Genomic DNA, 26,679 nt, shown 5'->3' on the forward strand with positions numbered 1-26,679 from the left:
ACTGAATTCTCCTTTATATTCTCTTGCAAAATAGCTGGTGTGGGCAGAGGCATTCCCTATACTATGATATTCTCTTGGAAAAAATGTCCTGTCAGCTATCAAAACTGTTTATTTATCTGAAGGCACAAATTAGTATAACTTGAGTGTCTCTCCTTGTCATAACAGATAGCACAGAACAAGGTACACCCCTGCAGGGATGCCCACTTTCTAGATCAGAGGTAACATCAGTGAAAGGAGTCAAGCTCTATTTGTTTTAAGTAAGACCTTATGTCTTGCTTTAGGGAAGTATTTCTCTAAGAGTTCTTGAGTTTTAATTTCCCACCTCATGACACTTCACACTTCTTCCTTCCATGCTCTGTTTGATTTTCACTCACAAGCTGTAAAAATTGTTCTGCTAAGGGATTGGAGATTAGGTTTTTCACACTATGCCATTGCTAAATACTAATTATTCAAATCTAAATGTAAGGCCTTTAAGTCTTTTAGAGCCAAGAAAAGGTCAAGGGGGCTGACTCAGTAACTACATGCTATATAATATTTATGGAATTCCATAATCTATTACTTTACTAAGAAAAACCTTCCAGTATGATCCTTGATAAGGGGCAAAGTATTGTATAAGCAAGAACAACATAACCTAAAGTGCATGCTTCCTATTGATTTGATTTCACACTGAAAAATACAGAAACAAGATTATTGTAACATAGCACTTCTATGAGGAAAGGGAAGGAAGATTATTACATACCTCTTAGTTGCTGTTAAATCTTGTAGCATCTCTGAGTGTCAAATGTCAGATTATGGATCTGAAACAGAGCAAGAGATAAATGAGGAAAAATTAATCTCTCAAATAACCTGGGAGTGATTTTAAGAATGGTTTCTTAATTGTACTTAAAGCACAATTACCTTCAGAGTGATTAAAACATACTATTAGTGAAATGCAGCTGACTCACAGAAGAGCTATTAAGTATCAGAAGTTAAAAAGTCATTATTTGTTAAGGCTTTCAAATCCTGCTCAAGACTGAATCTGTTGTTCTGTCTAGCACCAACCTCTCTTCTGTTTGTTTCAAAGGGAGAAAAGGAGTTTTTGTTTTTTCTTTTTCTTTTTACTCATTTGTGGTCTCTGAAGAGAGTGTAACTCTTAGCAGATAAATATAAAAATTGATATGACCATTTTAAGAGCAGTTACAGCACATCAACAACCATTACTTCAAGAGTTTAATTCACAGTATCCCATAAACACTGTCACTGTGACTTACTATTCTTCTCGACAGTAAAAAATATAGAGGTAGGTTGATAGTTGCATTTTGTACTGCTGTGAACGTCATAAAGGTTTGCTTTTAGAAAGCACTTAGACATCCATTTTAAGTGCAATTGATTATTCATGGGTTCTTAAGCATTTGTGTTTCTTTAAATGGCCAAAATATTTATAGAGAGGTATACCATAAGAACAGTAAAAGGCATAATGATTGTTATGTAAACAATGGAAGAGTGTTTCCATGAATACAGCACTTACTAAATCATGATTTTGCAATGTTAGCATTAACTAAGGGAATTCAAAACTATACTCTGGCTCCCTCTGAGAAACCATCAGGAACAGGTTGAGAGCTGGTGGGTTAAGATTACGAATGGAACCAATAAAGGACAGATGGTGATCAAGGTCTGCTATAAGCAACCTGATCAAGGCGAGTCTGTTGTCAAGGCTTTTTTGCTTCAGCTGCAAAAACTGACCTCCTCGCATTCTGAAGGGGGAATTTCAACCATTTGGATGTCTGCTGGGAAAACAACACAGTGAGCTGCAAGTGATACAGGAGACTTCTGTAGTTCATACATGATAACTTTCTGGTTGAGGTATTGGACAGACCTATCAGAGGTGAAGAGTGCCTGGGCCTGATTCTCACCAAAGCAGAGGAGACCATCAAAGACATTAAGACTGAAGGCAGCCTGAGCTGCAGTGACTGTGCTCTGATTAAGTTCATGATCTTGAAGAACACGGGCCTTTAGAAACATATTTAATCTTCTGACTCCATCAAATGCCAATGATACAGTCACTGTGAATATATATGTTAATCATAGTTCCTATTACTTATTTCTTTTTGTAATGGTGACTTTCCTCCACACTGAAAAATTTCCAGATTTTCCTGATAGAATTATCCCAACATTGTATATATAGTCTGTAAGCAGTTTGTTTGGAAAGACTGGTATTTACTCATGTGCAAAACAGTAAAAGGGTCTTAGCATTTGAAATTGTTATATGTTACACAAAACCAGAAGGTGAACTGTTTCTAAATCAGTCTTCTGGATTGTATGAGGAAACATCTGTCACTGAGACACAACTAAGTTACCTGTTTCTGAGATCAGCAGTATAACAAAGGCTATGCTTTCGAAATTAAAAGAGTAGAAAGCACAAGAAAGACAAGTCACATAGGCATATTGCATTATTGATACACTCCTCTAGAAATGCAAGTAAACTATATTTGATATATGCTTTATTTATAATATATGTATGTCTTAAACATGTCCTTTAACATACATTGAATTTGTCAGTCAATTCATGCAGTTGTTCAATTTTTGCTGTAAGCTCTCTTTAAACATTAACTATTTAGATTTCTGTGGCTTGAATACTGAAAAATTTGAAAAACTGCCTTCGATTCTAATAGAAGTTTAGTCTGAGTAAGGCTAGCGTTATTTGACCCTTAAGCAACTGCACAGTAAAAAGCACTTGAGGTTTCTTTGTAGTTGCATTAATGTATTAAAAAATAAATAAGAACCTTAACATATGGGATATAGTGAGCCTAAACATCAGGTATTTATTATTGGGAAATGGAACACAAGACTGCTACTAGTATTGTAGCTTCCAATTTTGGAATAAATCATGGGACAAACTATTTTAATAGACTGCCTATTCCATAATCATTTATTTGTTCTATAGTTATTAATCTTATACACTGTAACCTGTCTTTGTCTATCACAGTTTGTCCTCATGCTCTAAACAGAATTTTCCAAGATTCCACTTCTCAGCAAGTGTTACTCCTGAAATAAAAAAAGCTCTTTTCTGCCCTACTACTTCATACATGTTCAAAGCTTGCAAAGGTAAAAGTACTGATTTATATATATAGATAGATGGATATATAGATAGATATAATAAATTAAATCATGTCATGGTTTTTCTGTATAGAAGTTACTGGACTGCAGAGCATGGTGGGTGTGTAATACAGTACTTTGTTTTTTACTTTTTTTTTCTTTTTTTCCAAGAATTCTACGTGGGTTTATGTTCAAGGAAATACTGCCAGATGATCATTTGCTTTTGTACTGTCAAGGAGACAAAATGTTCCTTTTGACATCAGTACAAGTTAAGTCAGTTAGGTCATTGAGCCCTATGGAGATTACAGCATCTTCTTCCATGCTCCTGCTGCCCTCTCTTTGGGATTGTTATGGGTGAAGGAAGAAGCTCCTGTCCTGGCAGCAGAGAGGCTGCTCTCCTGGGACAGAAGTGGGAGAAATGTAGAGTGCTTTTTATTGCCTCTTTATATACTGCTATAGCCATTGAGTTCTTTCTGACTGCTAGAATTGTAGAGTTATTTGGGTTGGAAAAGACACTTAGGTTCATCACCTTCAACCATCATCCTAACACAACCCAATCCATCACTAAACCATGTCCCTGGTGATTCTGAGTAGATGGCACATCTTACTGTATTATTCTTTAAACCTGAAATTTCAAGATATTTACAAAAAATAATAAACTAAGCATTTACACAGAGAAACAAAAACAATCTTTTCTGTAATGGGAATGACCCTGTCCCTGATAGAATGTGAGGAAATGGCCTCAAGTTGCACCAGGAGAGGTTTAGACTGGATATTAGGAAGAATTTATTCATGGAAAGGTTGGCCAGACATTGGAATGGTCTGCCCGGGGCAGTGGTCCAATTGCCTTCCCTGGAGATATTTAAGAACAACTTGTACAGTGTATTTCTTGCCAATGCAGAACTGTGTAAATTGGTACGCTTATAAAATGTGAAATTGGCCAGGTAAATATTTACTAACCTGACATAAATAAAAGAGAGCTCTTGTGCCTTAATTTACATTGATACATTTGAGAGTAACTTAACCTGAAAATTTTTAAATGGGATTGCAGCCAGATATTCAACTTAAAAAATAGAACACCTCTTCACCAGACTTTTATATGCCCTATCTGAGCAGAGAGAAATATCCCTTGTGTTACAGTCATGCCTTACTCATTTTACCACTTTTTTGGTAGTTATGTACCTTTGTGAACAGCTATTTTCAAGGATGAAACATGGGAAAAATAAAACTTCATCAATAATCTCTGACAAACACCTTGAGAAGTTACTAAAGGTTGAAGCCAATGCCCTTGAATGCATTAGCTTCACAAATGCAAGGTCAATTTTTCCTCTAATTTTGTGGTTTTGTTGCCCTCCTCTTTATGTTTTAATTAAAAAAAAAAAAAAAAAAGTGAAAAATTAAAATATGTTGTTACTTATATATGTTGAGTATATTATGTATTTTATGAGGGCTGTTCCAAAGGTAATGCCCTCTATTTTATTATGTTAGCCCATGATGTCATAGGTGGATGTCGGTGGGATGGCGTAGAGGTTGAATCTTCCTGCCAGTATTCCACGATGTTCTGTTGCTGTCTGACAGAGGGGCAAGCTGACAAAACGGCATCGGACATGGAAGTGTGTATGAAGCAAAGGTGTGGAACTGAATTCCTCTGTGTAGGAAACATGGCACCTGTTGACATTCATCAGCACTTATGAATGTTTATGGAGATGAAACAGTGGATATGAGCATGCTGAGGTGGTGGGTGGTGCATTTCAGTAGTGACAGCAGTGACTGTGGGTCACCTGCTCCAGTGCAGGTTTTTAGCAGTGCAGCCTGCAGGCTCTTGTTCATTGCTGATGAAAATGCATAGCTAATGGTGGTGCCTGTGTTGAAAAACAGTGTTTTGTAGTTGAGGATTTGATCTATCAGTTTCTGTGCTCATTGTATCTGTTGTAGTTTCTACGGAAACTACACAATGTACAATGTAGCCATATGCAGCCCAAGACAATTCCTCCTAACTCAGTGCATCCCAGGCAAGCAGAAGGTTGGACTCTCATGGTCTAGGTAATAAAAAACTTAGGTGTTTAAATGATCTCCGGACAAAAAGAAAAAACAGTTTGGTTAATTTGTGCTCTCTCTTGGCGATTTGTTCTCTGTGCGTTCTCTAAGTCAAAATATAGGATTTTGGAAATATAGAAGCTGATTTTGTGTCCTTTCTAATGCAATGACTTAAACAGTTACTCCCTGGAGTGCCTATTTTTGCCATATCTTCATATGGCTTAGCTGTACTTCTGCCACCTTGGACAACAAAACACAAGGAAGATCAGAAATAGAAAACTGACATGTTTTTGCTTCAGGGACATGATAGCAGCAGGTGTTCTGGGAGAATTCAGTGAGTCTGTCTACTGAAAGAAAGGGAAAATGGGACTGCTGGAGGTCAGACACCTCTGGTGAGGCAAGTTGTCATGATGTATATGGGAAATTGCATATTGGGCATTTGGAAATGTTCAATAGAAATAACACAAGTGTTAGAATATACATGTGGACGAGGCATGTAAGAAGTGCATCACAGGTAAAATGAATTTGAAATTTTAGTCTTTTAGAATAAGTAATATTTCAAATTCAGCAAATCCATTATACAAATGTTGCTCTCATACTAACAATCAGCATTCACAGAAGTGACTAAAATTTGTGTTTATGAAGAACAATATATAACTATCCTGCTGTCTTTAAAGGAGAAAAATATTTAAAGAAAAACCAGCTATTAGTAAAGTACAGGAAGGGGTGTATTGTAGTAGGATCAAATTTGTTTAGCAATTCCTGTAATTAGAGATATTGTATGTCACATTTATACACTGCATTATATCCTTGTCAGGAAAGGATAATGAAACATCCACATTAGCCCTCATTTTCTGTTTCCTTTATATGTACGTTCTTTATCAATCACAACTATTATCTGCCATGTTTCTATGGAAAATATATGACAATTTTTGATGACCTACTGGTTTAAATAAATTATGATGCTTTTAACAAGGCTGCATCTCTGCAAGGATTGCCAGGAGATGTGCTACGTTCTAGACGGGTACATTCCTTGTTTGCCTTATTTTCAGCACAGAGATTGTCCAGCACTTACTGAGTGCCTACTGTTCCAAACTCCATTACGCTGTCAGCTATCAGAATTCCTTCCCTTGGCTCTGTCTCTGTTCCTGCCCTCACCTGGCTGGCAGGCAGGAGATGTGTACACTGCTTTACTACTGCAGGCTTTGCACCGCAGGCAGTGAGCAGCCCTGCACCCTGCTGGTGTGGGCAGCCAGCTTTTGCCTGCTTGCAGGCTGAGCTGTATGTGCACAGCTGGACATAAACACAGCTAGAAGCGTGCTATTAACTGACACATGTGAAATGTAATTCACAAAAATAATGGAACGTGTTGGGTTTTTTTTTCTAACCATGTGGTGCACAGAAGCCCATGTGGCTCATAGTACAGACTAGCACATAATTCAAAGAAAATACCTCCTAGATTCTTCCCATTTCTGTTTACTATTATTATATGCAATATACAATGTACAGAATAATGGTTGAGAAGATGAGTAATTTTTGTCCATTGAATGAAATTACGCGGGTTTACAAAAATATGTGTGTCAATGAATAACGGGTGGAGAGAGATGTTGTCATTCAAAATGTACTTGAATTCAGCCTGCTCAAGTGTTAAGTATCCCTGATTTTTAGCACGTATGACTTGGCTGACTCTTTCATTTACAAGACATACAGTTACCTGAAAGTTGCTTCTCTCTAAAATGGTAATGTAATATTAGGAGGCATTTGACCAGCCTACAGTTTAACTTGACATGATAATAGCAAAAGCATATAAATTCAGATCATACTGCTCCTAAGCTGCATCTATGTAGGTCACTCTGAAAGTAATGCCTCCTCTTTATATCCATGGAAACTACAAAAGATGTAAACAGCACAATAACTATTTGATAGAGAGAATTCTCAGCTATAAAACACTATCTTTCAAAACAGTCACCACCAATAGCAGAGCATTTTTGCCAGTGATGAATAAGAACCTACAGGACATAAAAATCTGCACCAGCAGAGGTGACCCACTGTTTCACAGCTGCTATGATAGCATCACTGCTAGGAAAATGTTGCCCATGAAGCCTGTCTTTCATTGGCCTGAACAGATGGAAGTCAGAAGGTGCTAAATCTGACCTATGTAGTGGAAATGATGGGATAGTCCAGCCAAGACTGGAAACATGCCCCAAGGTCTTCAGACTGATACAGCACTACCTTCAGAGGAGCCCTCAGTTTTGAACTTTTTTAGTTGTTTCTTTGTTAATACCACTGTTTAGATGTGAATAGTCATTATAGAGTGTACTGATCCGGATACTTCATTCTTGGCCAACACAATGAATCTCCAGTGATTTGATCTTTTCTGTAGTGTGATTTCTGTGTTAGGAAACAAGACTGAAAATTTCCACTGTACTCTCTGCTTTGATGTTGACCCAATTTATGATTTTTGTCTCTCAACATACCTGTGATTCATTATTCTCACTTCTTAAGAGATATAATCAATGTCAAAATAACTCACAAATGTGTAGTGAGGTGTTGAAGTGTCATGAATAGCGAGTTGGGCAAAACCAGCCATTATTAGTTCTTTCAGGCAGTGTTTTATATAATATTAAATTTAGCAGGTGCTCTGTCATTCTACTGATACACTTGGAACAAAATTTTCTATGTACAGTTAAAGCCACAGGAAGAGCTCTGCTTTTTGTTTTGGACTGCCCGAGGGACCAAGTTCATTGAGGTTTTAGCCAAGCTCAGTTGCCAGTTACCATAGTGCAGTGTTGGATTTCTAATGTCATTACAGTAGTTCAGGGTTGCTGTGAATGGCAGTAATCTAACAGATGTTTGAAAAAGCTTTGGTGTCTACAACTGGAGAATGATTCTAAATTTTTTAAATTGTAGTCAATGTAATGGAAGAAGTAGAAAAAATGCATGTCCTAATTGCAGGGGAGATGCTAATAGAGTAGTACATAGTGAATACAAACAGAATATGTAAAGCTGGACATACCTGTTCTGCCCAGTCGTACGCCTCCAGAGTGCACAGGGTGTGAATGGGGTTCTGCTGTTCCATCAAACATCCAGCAGCCGAGCTGAGGCTGTTGGCCATGATTACAGTTAGGATCAGTCTGTATAATCTTAATGCAATTACTGAGCTGCACTGAGAATGTACAAGAAAGTACCGCAGATAACAATCAGATTTCATCAATCAGAAAACAAAAGTTTGCCAGGCAGATATGTTAACAAGGATACAGATCTTCCAGCCCACAAACGGGAGCCACCTAACTGCTTGATGTTTAATCATTTGTTAATCCATTTTACACTAATGGATCCTGACACTGAAACTGCTCCCAATCATATTCACTGCCTGCACATACCTTGCCTTCATACAAGAGTGCAGCTGACACTGCAGGTAGGTTTTGGCCTGCAATAGAGCCAAGCTTAATACTTTTGTTAATGTGCAGAGTGGAATGGACTGTAGTTCATTCTGTCGTGCTTAATTTTGCTTTGCAAGACTGGCTGCTTGTTGTCAGCGATACCAACACTTCTGGTGGAGCATAGGAAGCAATCTGGCCAAAAGGGGCTGTTTTTCTCCTATCACTCTTCTACCTAGAACAGCACTTACAAAAATATCTATCATTTTTGAGGGAATCGGGCTGATTGAGTGTTTTTAGTAATATCTTCAGCCGGCAGCAAAGCAGTTGGTGCTCCATAAAAACCCTTTTGAGTTTGTCTTTAATTTGGTCGGTAGCCTTTTAGAAGGGAAGGTAGGAGGGATTGTTGCTGCAGCTGTTAAAAGTGGGGAGGAACAAACAGCTTCTCAGCCTTGTGCTTTTCCCATCTGTGCGCATGTAATACCAGTGGAAATGATGCATTTGCCACAGCAAAGTGCAGTATTCCACTGTCTGCTAATGACTTGCTTCTGTGCTGCGTTGTAGGTCATCTAGCTGTGTAATTGTGTTTATAACTGGGTTTTTGGACAGCCTGATGCTACTAAGAGCAGTTTATTCTCTCCAGGTCCCAGCAGCCCTGCCTTGCTCCTGATCCAAGCACGGCTCCACAGCTGCTCTGGAAGCACTGGCTGAGGAAAGGATGGGAGCACTCCAACTGCACTTCTGCCCTCAGCTCTTCTCACTTGTTTAAGCACTTGTGATCTCACAGCAAAAAGCTGTATGCGAGCTACGCTGTGGCCCAGCAGCATGAACGGCCTCCCCTCCTCTCCGTTTCTACGGCATTTAGAACGCAGAGGATTTTCATAGCGTTTTTACTGTATGAATTAGATTTCCTTGTCCGTAAGAGTCAGGGCGGCTCAGCCCGGCATCAGGCGCGCTGTGGTAACGGCTGCGCTGCGTCGCGTTGCCGCTGCTGCCCCCTGCAGGCGGGCGGGCGGGCGGCGCGCGATCCGCAGCAGCTGTGGTGAAGGCAGCGCCTCCCCGCCCCGGCCGGCAGTTGAGGCGGCGACCGAGCCCGGCTGCGGATCTCAGTGCCCGCTGCGGCGCCCGCCGCCCTCCAGCCCGGCTCCGAGCCTTCGTCCAGCCGCCCTCCAGAGCCTCGCCTTTCTCCCGCCCGGCCAGATGATGAACTTTCTGCGGCGCAGGCTCTCGGACAGCAGCTTCATCGCCAACCTGCCCAATGGCTACATGATGGACTTGCAGCGTCCCGACCCGCAGCAGCCGCCGCCTCCCTCAGCTTCTTCTGCGCCCGCGTCGGGCTCCCCGGCCGCGGAGCGTCGGCAGCCGCCGCAGTCGGCGCCCCCTCAGCAGCAGCAGCCGCCGCAGCCGCAGCAGTCGGCGGGCAGCAGCTTCTTCAGCTCCCTGTCCAACGCAGTGAAGCAGACGGCGGCCTCGGCCGGGCTGGTGGATCCCACCTCAACCTCCTCCTCGGCCGCCGGCAGAAAGTTCAAGCTGCTGCTGGTCATCGACGAGCCGCACACGGACTGGTAGGTGCCCGCGGCTCCGCGTTCCCCTTCCATTCCATTCCCCGTCCCTCGCAGCCCCGCTCCCCTTCCCCTGGGATCCCGGGGGGTGCTGAGGCGCGGGGCGGGAGGAGCTGCCTGCAGCCGGGCTGGAAGATGGAGCCCGGAGCGCCAGCAGCAGGGATCGGGAGCCGGGTCCGTCGGCACGCTCAAATAAAGCTTAAATACCGCACCGAAACGGCGTTATCCTGTGTTTAGTGCAATAAAGAACGCGTGCGATTTGCTGGGGGCACGAATTTGTTTTGGATGCCCTGTGGTTGTGGCGCAACGTGCGCTAATTCATATTGATGAGCTCGCTTGTTTTCGTGCAGAGCTGGTGCAGCTGCTGAGATGCTCCTTCGGGAGAGCGGTGGCGAGTCCGCAGTTGTGCCTTAGCTCTGTGCATGCGTGTGATGATTAGGGTCATTAACAGCTGGGCTTTGCTTTGGGGTGTGTGTGTGGGGGGGGGGGTTTGCTTCCACGATAAACACAGATATGTGTGATTTACCAAAGCCAAACTTGTACCGCAACTCGTTCTTGCTGCCCATGGAATAGGTGACAGCTTCAGACCCGCTTGTCGTGAATGACTGTGCTGAATGTTGTCGTTTACAGACAGATGCCCGTTCATTAATCGTTATCATCTTTCCCTGCGATGTGTTTACGTGTCAAGCTGTGATTCCCCTCACTCGGTGTCTCCAGTTGCGGTGTATAATATCTGAGTGGTGCCTAAAAATAATGCAGAGTAAAACAAGTGTGTTGTTATAGCACTGACATCATTTGGTAATGGATTGTGGCTCTGTGATTTTTACTGTCAGCTTCTCGAATTTGTATCCCCACTGCCCAGACGTTCTGATTTCAGACCATTTACTTTGGAATGGTACTTTAATATAATACTCGATACAGAAATTCAAGCATAATAAAAGTGGGGTTATCCATAGCAAAGATGGTACAATAATGTTACCCGTTATGTCTCCCTTTAAAAACAAACAAATCCGACGAGGTTGTTGTATCTGCCAGACTACAGAGAAGCCTCAGTGCCTACGTCATGGAGATGCATCCATGGACACTGCTCACTGCCGTGCAGATTCATCTGTTTGTCTGACATTCTACAGTGCACACAGTGCTTGGTAAATTAAATAACTACCCGTGTTCATGAAGTTTGTTTCTGGTAGCGTCTTTCTGGTACTGAAGCCAACCTGTGTTTTGTAACCACGGAATGTTTTACATATTTGAAAAATGCATCCAGTGTGAGCACAATATTTCAGCAAAACTGAAGCTCTTAAAGGTCTGTTTTGTGAATGCCACTAACTGCAGTTCAGGTGGGAGACCAGATGCAATCTCCAATGTACACAAGGTCATCCTTGCCTGCTTTTTCTCTATTATTTTTCCTTCCCATGGTATGTGCTATGGGTACATAGTAGTTGTATCAAGAACAGTTACTTGTTACTGTGCTGTTACTGTCTCTTTTCCCTCCAAAAGGCAAATCATGCTGCAATTGGGGTTTTAAAAATAAGTATTGAAATATAAATGTGTGTATTCTGATAAGATATGCAGAAAACTTTGTTCCATACCTTTGGAATTGTGGACACCCATATTGTAATGTAATGGACTGCAATGGGATTTGACTGTATCACACTTCTGAGCAGGCTTGGGCTGCGCTATTAGTGATAATTATATTGAAAGCTGGAAGTGGCAATAGATAAATGACAACGATCTGATGGCTCTCCCTGCAGTTCCCTGCCTGGTCTGATGCACTGGCGTACGATACAGTGAGATGAGGAATGTAGAGCTGCTGTCATGTGATACATGGAAAAAGCACCATATATAACAACAACAAAAAACCCCAATACCAAGTAAACCTCTTACAATGAATGTAGATTCCCGAGAAACAATTTCAGTTCATGTATTTAATCCTGAGATGAAGATTATGCGCTGGGAATTTTGAGCTGCATTGTGTTTTCATTATATTGAAAGTGTATCTATTGCCATTGGGTTGCAGTCTCAATAGAAATCAAAGAATTTCAATCTGGTTCATAACAATCTGGTTTCCTACTAATTCCGTATCCTCTTTTGGTAAGCTCTAGAATATGTACTAAACACCTTTTGTGAGCTAGACATACTGCCCCTTAATTTTAGCACCAGAAGTACATTGTGTTTCAGTCGTGTTTAATTTCTATTAGAAATTAATTCATGCTTAAAGTCTGAGATTTAATAACCTTTCCAATGTTGTTGTAACTGTATGGGTTATTTTACAAATAAATGAATGTCCAGTTGTTGTTTGCATTTTTAATCTTGATCTTGGCGCCTTCTATAATTTTCTTGTCTTAAAAAGTTTTTCCTTTCACAGGTTTTGAAATTATTCTTTTACTGTTTCTTTTATGGCATGGGGAAGTTAACTGATCTGTGTTGATTTGCATATTTTGCCATGTTAACTTGTCTGAGCCTTTAAGGAAAGAAAGCAAGTATAGTCATCTTGTCAAATCATGCTCCTTACTCCACTGACACTCAATCAACTCCATGTTGGAACTGTGAAAGAAGGTTATTTTTGTACAGGATCTTCAGAAACTTGCAGCTGCATAAATGAGAGAGACCTTCAAGGACTTCCAGTAAAGACAAGGCTGCAAAATAAGCTGATGTCAGAGGCTTTGTATCAGTTAATACTGTTACCCCTGACTCCGTGACAAGTGAAGGAAAAAAGGAAAACAGGATAAAGCTTTCAGCCAGCTTGCAGAGACAAACCCAAGACAAGCAATACTCATTACTTCTGGTTCTGACAGTGTACTTTCTCCTGGTCTCCTACATCAAATGATCCTTTGGTCCAAAGGTGGAAGAAAACAAGAGTCATTTTTGTCAGTTGTCTTTGAAGCTTTCTCTCATTCTAGACTATCACTATAAAGAAGGGATGACTGGTAATTCCAACACTCCTTCAGATGAAACAGTGCTATTCATTTCTATAAAAGCAGTGGGAAAGTTTTTCTTACTTTTTGGATCATTCTTAATGCATTTCAGTGTCATGTTCTTTTCCTCTGCAGCTGCATACTGAACAGGTATTTTAATACCTTTGTTGATGTTCCTGAGTTACCACATCCAGTTGAGAACCTTGCAATGTATTTAAGAGGTAAAGTTATTTTGGTGGAAAAACATATGATTGCCAGTCACTTCATGGATTTGGTAGGGAGGGGAAAGCTGCAAAGAACCACTTTTTACTTTTAGGCTTTATTTAATAGGCTTCAGTTTGATTATTTTACAGGTTTAGGTATCTGTGTTGCTATTTTTACAAATGGAAGAAGCTAAGAAGTAAAATAATTTGTACAAGGTCATCCAAGAGCCTGGTGACAGAGCTGAAATAAAACCTAGATATTTTGCTTAATCTTTTAAGTCTCCTTTTCTAGCTGTTCTGTTGTAAGTGTCCAGGATTTTCAGCTACATATGTTTATTTTACAGTGTATTGAATTTCTTCAGGAAATAACCATTGTGTTCTGCGTGCAAAATGTGCTGAATATTCAGTTCTGTGTGAGCGATTGATTAGAGGGTGTGAATCGGTGGCAAGGTGCCAAAATGCTGCGTATGTAAATCACTGTCTGTATTGAAAGCTTATGTGTATTTAGAAAGTTGTTTCCAAGCTGAAAAGTTACTGTTGCTTGGCTGGTCTCGTGCTTTAAAGATTGACTCATTGGCCATAGTGATGAAAGAAGCAGATGGAGAAAGCTCAAATCTTGTAAGTATCAGTGCAATTCCCTTCTTTTACGTTTCTCCCCACCCCAATAATTACACATTTCTTGTAATGTTTGCTGCTTTAGTAGTTACCTGTCTTTTGACAGGTCCAAAAAATCATTTCCAAAACTCTTGTGCTATCTATGGTCTAATATGACTCACCATGATGTTTTTAGTCTCACTGGCATTGTCTCAGTGTGGAAAGACACTGATTTATGATACAGAAATTTACTTCAGGTTGTTTTTCATTTGTTTGTTTGCATTTGTCCATGAAACTAGAAGGTGAAAACAGCTTCTGTTGAAGATACTTAAGATGTTATGTGTAACTGCAAAATAACTTGCCTACTACAACAAGATTTTATTGCGTTATTCCTATAGGGATAGTTCAATTGTGCATAACCAATTCAGCTCTGAGTATTTCCAAACCAAAGTTAAACTAGAATCAGAATTGTTTTATTAGATAGCAACATATTTTAATAATCGCACCATTCATGGCAAGTCTACTGTTTGCAAGTTTTCCAATCTTAGAAGGTGTCACTTAGATTTTAGTAATGCATACATCAGGGCACATGCTTTGCCAGAGCTCTTGATAATCTTCTGGTTAACAGTAGGATAACAGTCTCTGGAAGGTCAGTGTTCTTACCTGTCTTCTGGCATTACAAAGCACGCTGCTACTCATAGAAAGAATACAACCGCAGTATAATGGGAAGGAAAGTCCAAAATGGGGACAAGTTGTATAAGCAGAGGTGGGAAAATACAGTATATGATAGAGATTGCGTTTTGACAAGATATTTATAAAAAGTAAAAGTAGAAAACTCTTAGTTAAAAGGACTTTTATCCTCAGGATCATGAGTTTCTCTATTTAAATGGTTTATTACATCCTGTGATGTAGTTTCAGGCAGCTTAGTGTGCATAAGATGCTCGTTAGGAATTTGAACATTCTGTATCTATTCATTTTGGATTTTGGCTGTCACCTGCTCCGTCATGCTCAGAATGGTAGTGAATCTTGCAGTCTACTTAGTTGAAAAGTGAAGTGTCTCCAAAGGACTTTCTGTATTTTGAGCTGTTTCTGTTTTAAACAGATGCATTAATCTCTGTTCTGTAAAAACTGCAGGACGCAGCAAGCTGTACTTGTTTTTATTAAAACTTATTTGCTTCTCCAAAAGACCAATGCTAAATAAATATTCTTGCAGTATATTCTTCATATAACACTTCAGTATTTGCATTTTTAGTACCCAGTTCTTAATAGTACAGTGAGATGGTTCATATGTGGAATTTTATTACCTTCAGTATTCATCCAGCTTGCTCCCAGCAACTGCTCTAAACTACAGAAATCTCTTTAATATTTTATGTTTGTAGATAAAATGCACTTGGAATATAAAAATACTATGGTAAGACCTTTAGTGTTTGTGTATAAAGTTGCGTCTGAAGAAGGGAACAAGAACTACACAAAGTTGTATTTGGATACAGAACCTCTGAAGAAGAATTCTAGGCCAGACTGGATGAAAAGTGCCAGATGAAAGGGTATGAGTAGGTGGAAAAGCTGTAAGGAAAGGGCAAGGAGAGCCACGAGCTATGAAGTAAATATTGCCTGAAATAATGATATCTGTCCCAAAAATGAGGCTATTTACAATGTAGAGTGGAAGAAAAAGTGTAAGAAAGTGATAAGACTATAAAAGTGCCATGGGTGGGAGGACATAATAGCTTGGTCTAGCATGTAAAATATTTGCTTGAATGCACTGCTGCTTTTGCTAATTAAACAGCTCTGTCTGTGCTAAGTCAGACTGACTTCTGAGAAGGAAGCTAGTGCACTTTTAGACAGCCAGATGGAGCAGAATAAGGATGGGTATTCGTGGCAACATAACTGCAGACTGTGAGTAATTGCAGGTTTGCAAGAAAGTGGAAGAAGTGTTTTGTTTGTCTATTTTCCAATATCCTTTTCACCACAAGTGTATATCCGCACATCCACCTGGCTGAAACAGAAATATTCACAAATGCTGACAAATACTCTAATTAAAAAAAAAAAAAAAAAAAAAAAAGCTGTTGACCAATGTAAATCTGTTTGTATATTTGCAAGCAAAAGTCATACAAATGGTAATTCATAAGACACAGTCTTTAATCTAAAGAGGCTCTTGCTGGTTTTCTTGTAGACAGACCTTTGGTCTTTTCCATCAAATTCTGCTGCTGCTTGAACATGGCTTGTAAAGATAGTATTATATTTGCTAACTTGTTGCTTTTAGCAATAAGCTGCTGCACTTACAAATCAGCTACTTCTATCTCATTCAATCATCGTTTTGTAATTCTGCATCAGTAGAAATTGCAGCATGTTCCTTTGAATATTGCTCTAGAGGGGACTGATTTTCAGGGCAGAACAATGTCTAAAGCAGAGCAGCACCAGCCCTCAAGCTGTACCTAAAGTGGGCTGTTTTCTGTTTTGGCACTGTCAGGCAATAGCATGGGACATCTGCTTTTCTCACTGATTGTGGCTGCCTCTCAGCAAGTGTGCTGCCTGGGCTGCTTAGCTGATGAAGGCCACCAGAGGATGTCTGCTTACTCTGCTTCTTTCTGAACTGCAAACATCAGCAGAGGTGGGATTCAGTTAATGGGTGAATCCAGTAGATTGTAATGAAGAAGATGGGACTTCAGCTTTTGGGTTTTTTCTTTCTTTCCTTTTTTTTCTTTTTACCTTCATACAGCAGCTGTCTCATCCCTCATCCTGTGTACCAGTTACTAAGTGAGCAGAAGACACATAGGATGTCACTTAAGTTGTTGAATGGGAACAGTGTTCTCTTAAAGCTTTCACCCCTGAACACCTGTTTGGACTCAGAGTGTTTTTTGTAGTTATTAAGCTCTCATACAAAAGGGGCAGGAGAGTTCAAGCTTTTTCTGCCTTGTGTGGGCATGAGGGCATAGTCTCACCTTGTGCAGACAGAAGTGTAAATGTACTTTCCCTGTTTTTGTAAAAAGCACTGTGGGATGCACGGTGTCTAATGAAGTGTGATCACCTCTTTTTTTCATCCCTTACCAACTAGAGAATTAAAATGGCACGTAGCACCATCAGCCAGTGTGGTGCAAAAAGCTGCAACTGAGGGCAGTTTGGGTGCAGTGTTTGCAGAGGAACAAATTCCCTAATACTGACCCTCAGATTGGGACCCACTTCTTGAGAAGAGATTCTGCATGAGCAGAATTCTAAGTCCTTAGAATCTGTGTGGAAATTCTTGAGCTCTGTGTGCCATGCTCCTGAAGAGGAGAATGTTTTTAGTTTTAAGAATTTAGGAATTAACATTCATAGTGAAAAATAGGATTATGTGCAATATATAAATCAAAGTAAATAATGTTAATCAGTAAAAGCAGCTTGTTTGAATGCATGGTTGATCAAAGTCAACATCTCTGCTGGATCTGCATTTGGCTCGTGTTGTAACAGACAGCAGTTAGCATGTAAAATGGATTTCATCTTATGCACCATGAACAGTGGGATTATTGTAGACCCGTATGAAGATATACATAAGTATTTCTCTTCCTGCAGTAAACCAGGGGTGTTTTCCTGAATGCCCTGATCAAGGTTGTTCTTCGTGGTAAGGGCAAAGTATTTTGTTTTGCCTGGAAATTCAGGGTAAAAATCCTTGCATATGAAACTGGTAGCAGTTGTGTAAGGATGTAAATGGGGGAAAAAAAAAAAAAGTTAGAAACAGCTTTGATCAGGTGGTTAAAGTTATAAAAGTACATTTGTTATCCATATCCTTTAAAAGAAAATTAGGTGCCAGGACGCTGACCCAGCCTATATACTTTTATTCTCTTCAAATGGGATAGTTGTATCTCTGTTCATGCTTAAATTAAACTGTTAGTAATGCAGTTACTGTCTTCTACAATTCTCTTTATCAGCTGTCTCCATTAATACTGCTAAGTGCATTCTGAGGACTGTGTGCAGTCATTTATCTAAACTATGTTAAAAAGTAATACAACGAACTTCTAGAATTATTCAAAAACTGAAATCTTTCTTTAATAATATGTCAGAATTGGGTGGTTTTTTTTGTTGTTGTTGAATTGAGCCTTATTGCAGTTGTCTAGATAGGATGAGGAGAAAAGCTCAATCCGCATTTTCCATTTAGTTGTCTTTTTTTAACTAACAAGTCCTTATTTGACCTTTCTGCTGAAACCAAAATGGAATATTTAGCATGAAAGTACCGTGGGGTTTAACAAATGACAATGAAAGGTATAAAATACTTACTAGCTATGGAATGTCTCATCACTTGTTTATTTGCTCTTGCAGTTTTTCCATGTGGGCAGTTAAGTACTTGCATATGCTGTCACTGGATTTTTGGGGAAGTTGTAGGTTCGTCACAAGTTTGATTCTAGTTGATGATATTCAAAGAGCAATTTCAAACCACTTCTTCAGGATCACTTGGTTATTTTGGAAAGTTTCCTCCTGATTTTAATTCGTCACCCTTTATTTGAAAGAAGAAAAATGTATGACATGCTGGTTATAGATTTCTAGCTACAAACTAGAATAAATATGCAAGAACAAGTTTGTCTTGTTTCTTTAAATCTACATTTATTGTTTTAAAGAAGGCACACTCAGTTTTTCCAGTAGTAGCAATAATTGAAGATTAACCCCCATAAGTACTTGGTTGTGAGAATTAGAGAACTCCCTGAATATTCAGGATTTTTAACATTGTGCTGAATAAATATCACGTTAAAGAAAGAAAGTTCATAAATTGAATCATATGGATTTAAGGCCTCACCCGGTCTACATGCATAATTGATCCATGTTGCCCAGGATGTACAGCAGAAGAAATAGTAACAGGACAGATAAGTGTATGTCTGCTAGTTTCAAGTAGAAACTGTACTGAATGAGCAGGACTGGAAATTAGAAACCAGAGCACATGCCACAGTTAAGATGGAGCCTTGATGTAAACATGCTGAGTTGTGCTCTGTTGTTGCCTGGCTAGATAGATTAAAGCCAGCATGTGTGTACCTCCCTGTGCCATAAGACATTCAATTTGTCTTTGCGTGCTCATTGGCTCTGTTTTTTATACCACAGAGTATGTGCAATAGGGAGGCTGATAACTTTTGCTCAGCAGTAGTAATAAAGTGGGGAGAGGAATCTGAAAATCCGTTTCTGCACAGAATTACTGTTTACCATTATTTCTGTACTGCCTTTCACATAGTTCTGTAATGAGTAGTGAAACATATTTATCCCTCTGAGGACTTAGAATTAAATTAATAAGTACTAACATAGAATGTTGAGCTGAGTACTTGCAGGGTGGTCTCAGCCTGGCAATCCATATGTTGACTGTTTTGAAATCTTGAGAGTCTTTGAGTAACACAGCATACTTTGCTCATCTGACTGTTTTATAAATAATTCTGCCCCATTCCTTTGATAATAATTCCCATAGTTCTGAAACTTGCCCTTCTAGTCTTTTCAGACACTTTCTGTGTCATTTGAGAAACATTTCAGAAAAGGTGGCATTGACCTCCTGGCATCTGATGGTCAGCAAAGAATAAAAGCATTCAGTTGTAGCAAAAATTGGAACAAATTTCCTACATTCCTCAATTAGGTGCCAGTAGTGTGAGCAATTATGTCATAAAAGGTTCAGCATTTGGGTGTCTTCTGAATGTCCAGGACAGCTAAAGATTGTGATTAATATAATATTGTGCATATTTGCACTTTATTAAACAACTTAAATACAATGCATATGCCTCATATTTAAAATAAATATAATTGTTTGTATACAAGGGATGGATCTGGAAGTTTCCAGCCAATTTTTATAGAAATACTTTTGTAAATGCTTCATCCATGGACTTCAGTGAAATTCTTACAAGAGATACGGGAATGGAAAAGGGAGAATAGCACTAACCATTGAAATGGGAGTAAGGGTTTGTTTTTATTAATTCCTAAAGTAGATGTTGAAATGCTGGAAATTCAGTCCTATGAAAATTAGTCGTGACTGAAATGTATTTCAGCTTAGAGAAAATCCCTCTTCTGGGCAGAAGTCAGCACCATGACTCAGCTGCTGCTCTTTTCTGATAAAATGTATGTGGGTGGTTATGCTGCAGTAATCTCTGTAGCCTTCCCTTCTGTTAGTGCCTACAGACATTTTTCTTACACCCACGCATGTTCTCTGGTTCCATACAGCAGATTAATAGTTTCTTTGTGACAGTTGGAAGATGTATATAGCAGATTCTGTGCTGTATGTGTACAAGAGATGTACGTCTATTGTTTTAATAAAAGCACTTCTATAGTAAAACATATGGAGTCAGAAATATGGGAAATATGTTTAAATAAAATTATAAATCTTACGTGTGAACACTGGGGCATCCCTGTTTTCTGAACACAAGGAATTTATCTTATTTCCAGTGTGAGTTGCATTTGTGTTTTTTCAGCAGAGATTTGTTGCTTTTTAGTCAGGAGAAATCACTAGAACAAACACTATGAAAGATGTACTAAAATATCTTGCGGTATATTTAAAAGCTGTTAGGTGTTTTCTTATTTTTCTTTAAAGCTCTCAGGTGCTGGACAGGTGTTGCAGCCTTCAGCAGGTGAAGGCAGAGAATTTAATAAGATCAGGATTGCTTGTGTTTTTCGGAAGACAAGTTACACAGTATGGGGTCCTACAATGCTGTGACTTTCCAAATGAAGAGGAAAAATGATTACAACTTCTATTACATAATATGTGTATATATTTTTTTCTTGGCTTTCTTTTCTAGAGTGTTTTTTTTTTAAATTTAGAGATAAATTATATTACAGTCCACGTATAGATAGGATGACAAAGGTTGTTTACTGACTGTCTAACATGGTTTAGAAGTCACTGAGGACACGTTTTCCTTCATGCATTCTCATCCATTCAGAGCATTCAAAGAGCACGTTACCGTAGCACATGCATTACATCTTTACTGTGAACCTAACCTATCTAATCTTGTTTTAGTTTATATTTTTTAATCAGTATGAATTCATTATAGTCTAAATCTCCTTTTTTTTTTTTTTTTTTTTTTTTTCTTCTTCCTTTCAAAGATTTTTAGATTTTGTAGTATTTTAAAAAAACTGTGCATAATTTATAGGGTATGTTGTGTGGGACCATTACTGGAAATGAAACTAAATTACAAAAGGAAGTAAGAGATTTATAGCTCTGTCAACTCTCAGATGAGTGGGAATCTTTACCATTAGCTCACACTAACAGAACATTTTGTCAAAGCACCATTCGCTGAAATGGCCCATATCTCTCCTGTCAGCTGCCCTGTCTTGAAGTCAGTTGTTGCCACAACTCATTGTAGTTTTCCTTGTGATAGTCAGGCACTTTGAGAACGGCCTGCTGCATCTCTGTTAAAGAATAACAGTGAGTGAATAACCAAAATGGATGAGGTTATCCTTGTCTGAAAGTATCTTTTGTCATAACTATCAGGTTTTATTATTTTTTAAATAAAAGCGCCCAGTTATGTTTGTTCAGGTGGATTTACAATAAGCAGGACAATTTCATTTTAAACTGCAAACAACATTCAGGACGATCGAGAAATTGACAGAGTAAGTTTCTAATATATTAAGCATTACTGAGAGGTACTAAATTGGCATTGACTCAGAATTTGCTTTTTCTCTGTTTATAGCTTATGTAGCATAGAAAGCATTGCTTAAGGGTCTGGGGACAGTATCTTCCATTTGTATGTATCTCCCCAAGTCTGATTATGTCTTGGTTTGTGTAAGTAACTCATGCTCCCTTCAGGCTCTGTACCAGCCAAAGTAAAGGTTATCTGAAATAAGGAGGCTTTGTGCATTGACCTACATAGTGCATGTATGACTCACCAATCTTGTAGACAGTTTGTTTAGGGCTTACTGTTGGAATAAAATCTCACTATAGCCCAAATCTTAAGTTTTTGTTTGTTTAGTTTTGTTTTTTGTTTTGTTCTTATTGCTGTATTTCCACACATAATCACAATGTCCTCGTGCCAAAAGTCATATGAAGTTTAATACATTGCCTGACTATTTATGAGGTATCGTAGTACATAACAATTTTGTGTATCCCTACAAAAGAGAAGGAGGAACCTAGGAAGAAGAACCTGGCCTCTGATCAGCCATCTTGCTATTTTTCTCTAATTAATGGCTGTGACATTCAAAGAGTCATTTTAATAATGTGAGCAATAATTGGAAGTAAGGTGCTCTGTCAGTGATTGCACTTGATAACAGCCTTGGACAAAACAAAAATGAATCTCCAGCTATGACAATTATGTTAATGTTGATAAGTCCTCTTTTCTGCAGGGGCTGTATTTTCTTTTCCTATTGTGGATACATCTATTTCTCACCATCTACTCCTTACTGTTTTCACTTTCTTTACTATTAAGCTGACAAAACAGGACATGGGAAGCAGACTTCAGTACTATCAAAGATTAATTCTGCATAACACAAGATAGGTAGAATTTAGGCAATTATCAACTGTGTCAATGCTTAGAATTCTAAGCATTACTGCAAGACAGTAGAAATTATTCATCTCTGAAGAATCTGGATTGTGTGTCAGCCTGTATGTGATAGTCTGTGTGATGGTTTTATAGCAAAGTATTATGATAAAGCTGCTAGCTTTATTCTCTGGGCCTGTCAGAGGAGGGAGTGTCCTTTGTGACCTCATTCATAAATATCTCTTCCCCATGAATGTCAGGTGAAATGCATTTCCATGAAAATCATAAGGGACAGAATATGAAAATAATACCATACATTCCTGTTTGGATTGCTTTTATTTTAAACATTAAGAGCTTTCTTAAGGCTCCGCTTTTGATAAAGGTGTTTATAGACAGTAAGCTCTTCTGTTTTCTGCTCTGTTCATCATCCACAGTCTTAACTTAGTCATCTTATCCCAGGCTTATCTTGTAGCACAGGAAATATGCTGTACTTACCTGTTGTTTAAACATACACATTTTTTTGTATTTATCTTAAACTATTTTCAAGGTTAATTTTGGTGAAAGTTATATGTATATTTCCACTTCCCCAAGCTGAAAAATGGCAATAGCAATGTGTGCGATGTTCTTGCCAGTTTTTCTTGAAATAACTGTAAGTAAAAGAAAAAATTTACAGAAACAATATGGAAAATACATTAACTTTAAAAAGACATTCTCTTATTTTATACATTGATTTAGAAAAATCACTATTGTGAGGGTATTGTTCCAGCATAAAATCCTAATGGAACATTTTAATATTTTCAGCTATGCTGTTTCTGCCTAACTTAATGGGTCTAATTAATGAAGAGTGATTAAAATAGGACCAAGCCTGTGTCAGAGTGATCTGATACTGAAAGACATTTAAAACTGTGTTTTAACACTATAGAAAGGGACCTGCTCAGGCACTTCTCAGGTTTAAATTTCTTATATTAAATATCTATTATTAATGTAAATTTTGATGCCTTTGCCCATAATAATATCTCTAGTATCTTTTAGTAGGGAAATCTTTAGTATTCTGTTTCAGGCAGTTCTGACTCTGGTGAAAGTTATATAGTTGTAAAGTATATCTAAAATTGTATGATGTGGACTTTTGCACTAATTGCATATTTTATTTCTCTAAGTTTAACCTGGGAACTGGAGGAGAAGTCATTCAGTTCCACCGAGGTATTTACTTAGTTACTGCTGTGTATCCTTGGTGATAGTTTTGTGTAATTGTGGAAGATGATGGGAAATATTGTTTTGTAGAAGGCTGAGGCAAGAGGGAGTAAGATCACAATTGCAGATCTTTACTTAAATTCACTCTCCAGTCTGTTTATAGAGCTGGTACATTTTCTGAATCTCAAAATGGTTAAGTTCCATATCATAGCAAAAGATTTTGTAGATGAGGAGCTAATCCACCCTGAGTGGCAACCAGGAGATTGGCAAAGGAGTTTCCAGCATCTGTAAGATCCAATTACTGTGTTATGACTGGTGTGTGCCAGCAAGGGGGCAATTGCAGGTGTTGTTTAGTTTTTTTTTCAATGCCTACAACAATGGAATTTAATAAATACTTTCCTTAAAATAGGTCTTGATACCCAGGAGCTTGCAGAAAGTCTTAACTGTCAAACAGTAATTGTGCTTTATGCACAAATGTATTTCCCAAGTGTGGGTATACGGATGACATTTAAATTGGTTCCACTCATACAAAATACTGTCTTCTGACTTGCAGATTTTGTCTGAGGTTGAGGAGATAATAGGCTGACTCCTGTCTTATCTATGTAATATTTCTTTTAGACAGAATTGCTAATACTGAGTTTGTTTAATGCAAAAAAAATATGTTCTCTTTTGGAAAGCAAATGGAAAGATAAGGGATGGAAAAGAACAGATATGTAAACTTGGCTCTATATTTTACCTAAAGGCTTTATATAAGCTATGTAAAGAGATTAAAATTGAAATCATACACTTCTATCTAATGTATGAAATAATTTGCAAAGAAATATTCTGTCTTTCCAGCTGGTGGAAAACTTCAGCTTCTTACAGAGTAAACACTACAGATATAGATAGCAGGGACACAGCACAACAGGTGGCTTTTAATAATTTAATGAACTTTCTTTTCCTAAAACCACATGATAGAATATGCAGGCTTATGCACGTACAGTTTTTCTTTTAAAAAGTGAAAGCTAAAATGTTTATGTGGAATCTGAGTATACAAACAGCCTCAAAATTCCAATCCATTTTGTGATTGCTTTTTGTTTCTTTATTAGAGAAATTTGTTGAATTTGTTGAATTTTGTTGATTTCAACGATATTATCTAGATGTGATGTAGGAATATAAATGTTTCATTTATATACTGCATGATTTCAAAATATCTTCTAGTAAATGCCTTTCCTTACTTAGCAAAATTTATTCCAGGGGCTGGGAATCTAATTTCAGCAATGAGCAGTTGAATGCAACAGGTATCTTCAGTTACAGGAAGAACAATGTGATATCTGATTTTCTATGACTTATGGTTTTCTTTGGAGCAGTATTTTGCTAATACTAGCTAACCCAATAATAATCTATTAATTTATTTCAAATGAGAATAAGTAATTAGGTCAGATGTAATTTCCATGCCTTGTTCTCAAGGGAACTTGTAACATGACTTTCCACCTCTGCTGCGTGGAAGCTCAGGTCCAACGTTTCCAAAGCATTCAAAACACAGGGTTGAAGGCTTTTGCATCTGGCCATTCTGCACTGCTACCAGTTAGTCAGAAGAAGGTATGAGATGTTCTAGTCTCCAGCATTTTCTGTCTTTGTTGTGTTCCTCAAGCATAGAAAAGCAGCTCAGAAACATAAATAAAAAGACCTACCAGTGTTAGCTGTAAGTCTGGTAATGCTGTGAATACTAACAACTGGCTTTGCTGATGTTTCCATGGAAAAAAAAAGAAATCTCAGAATTTTATGTCAGCACATAATATATTTGCATATGTTTTCCACACACAGCATATGGCAATTACTCAGATTTCAGCAGCCAAGTGTTAGGCGCTTATGTTACTTATTTCTAAGTTTATCTGAAACATACATTGCTGTTCTGATCGGATTTATGAAGATTTTCATGTTGTCAGTCCTTAACATGGAGCTGAGTCCTTCAGTTACCTTTATTTGTTATGGTTCCCATTAGTACTTACATACTAAACAACAGAAATAAAATACAAGAAAATTGCCGCATTTCTTTCATAACTAAATAAAGCTGTATCATTGAGATGCCGTGGTAGGGTGCTCAATTTATACCAAAGTGTACCTTTGGGAGCTGCTTTGACAAATGAAAGTAATTACTAATTCTGGAGTAGTGTACAAAAATGAAAGTTTGCAATCATTTTAATAAAACTTTTTATTAATTTCTGTGGTAGTCAGCGGAATTGAAAAAGTCTCATTCAGTGTTCATCTACCAACTTCAAAGAAGGAATATTCAGTTTAGATTTAATTAGAGCATATGAGTCAGCTCACCAACAAGTAACCTGTTTCTAAGCCTTGTTGGACAGAAATTTTAGTATTTATTCAGAGCTGTTTTCACCAGAAGCCTTAATTCTTCTAAATGGGTTTCTGAGCCAAACATGTGCTTAAGAACCCTTGCCATGATGATTGAGTACAATAAGCTCTAATTAGACAGTTAAAATATTTTCTCAGATTTCTTCAGTTGGGTCAGTAGAAGCAATATTCTATTCTTCTTCATTCCATTCCACTTTGGAATTATTGCTCATCAAGCCTGTTGTATTTACAGGATCTGTTTCTATGTCTGATTTCTTCCTGGTGTCACATAAGGTGAAGCTGACTAAAGATTTGGTGCAGGGCAATTTTAACTTGTGATATGGTTTAATATAGCCCAGCAGACTGGCAGCTGTGTTAATTCATTTGGATGGGATAATGTCAGAGGTGCCTGTGTAAAGTTTGCCGTCACTGTCATTTTGAATACAAACTTGCAAATGTTAAGACTGCAAAGACTGCTTACCCTTCAGCGGGGTACGCACACGTACCCTTCATAATTCTTCCAGCAGGATGTCATGCCAGATGATAAATTAACTTAATGAGTAGAACTAATCCCATCTGTCATGTCTCTGTGCTGAAAAGCTACCAATTTCTTAAATCTTAGCTTAATATCTGAAGAATTTGTGTTTTATGCTATGAAATCTTTGATGACTCTTACTGGTAGATATATGTTGCAGATACTTTCAGGTCCTAACAATTGTCAGCAATGAAAATAGTGAAGAGAGTTCTAAGATAGTGATGATATTTCATGTCAGTGTGGATCTGCTTTTAGGTAATCTCCAGAAAGTAACGCATTCTGCTAGAGTGCAAAATCAAAAAAATTTTGTAGAAAATAATGTACGTTATCTTCTAACTTAAAAGAGAGCATTCATTACACTCTTTTAGTAATTTTATTACTGTTTGGGTTCCCTCTTCTCCAATAGTCTAAACAGTATATCCTGACAGTTTTACAGGGACCTTAATCAGTCTTA

The 26,679-nt window shown here is 38.3% G+C and overlaps 1 protein-coding gene across 1 annotated transcript in view; it reads left to right on the forward strand.

Moving 5' to 3' along the window:
- Positions 1–9,511: 9,511 nt before the first annotated feature.
- Positions 9,512–26,679, forward strand: part of SYN2 (synapsin II) — a 103,301-nt gene continuing 86,133 nt past the window's right edge. Inside the window, exon 1 of the mRNA XM_015874777.2 lies at positions 9,512–10,057. Within this exon, the coding sequence (XP_015730263.1) occupies positions 9,693–10,057 (365 nt within the window). The 5' untranslated portion in view covers positions 9,512–9,692. The remainder of the gene's footprint in view (positions 10,058–26,679) is intronic.

The sequence above is a fragment of the Coturnix japonica genome, chromosome 12 (assembly GCF_001577835.2).
Source record: "Coturnix japonica isolate 7356 chromosome 12, Coturnix japonica 2.1, whole genome shotgun sequence".
Taxonomy (NCBI): domain Eukaryota; kingdom Metazoa; phylum Chordata; class Aves; order Galliformes; family Phasianidae; genus Coturnix; species Coturnix japonica.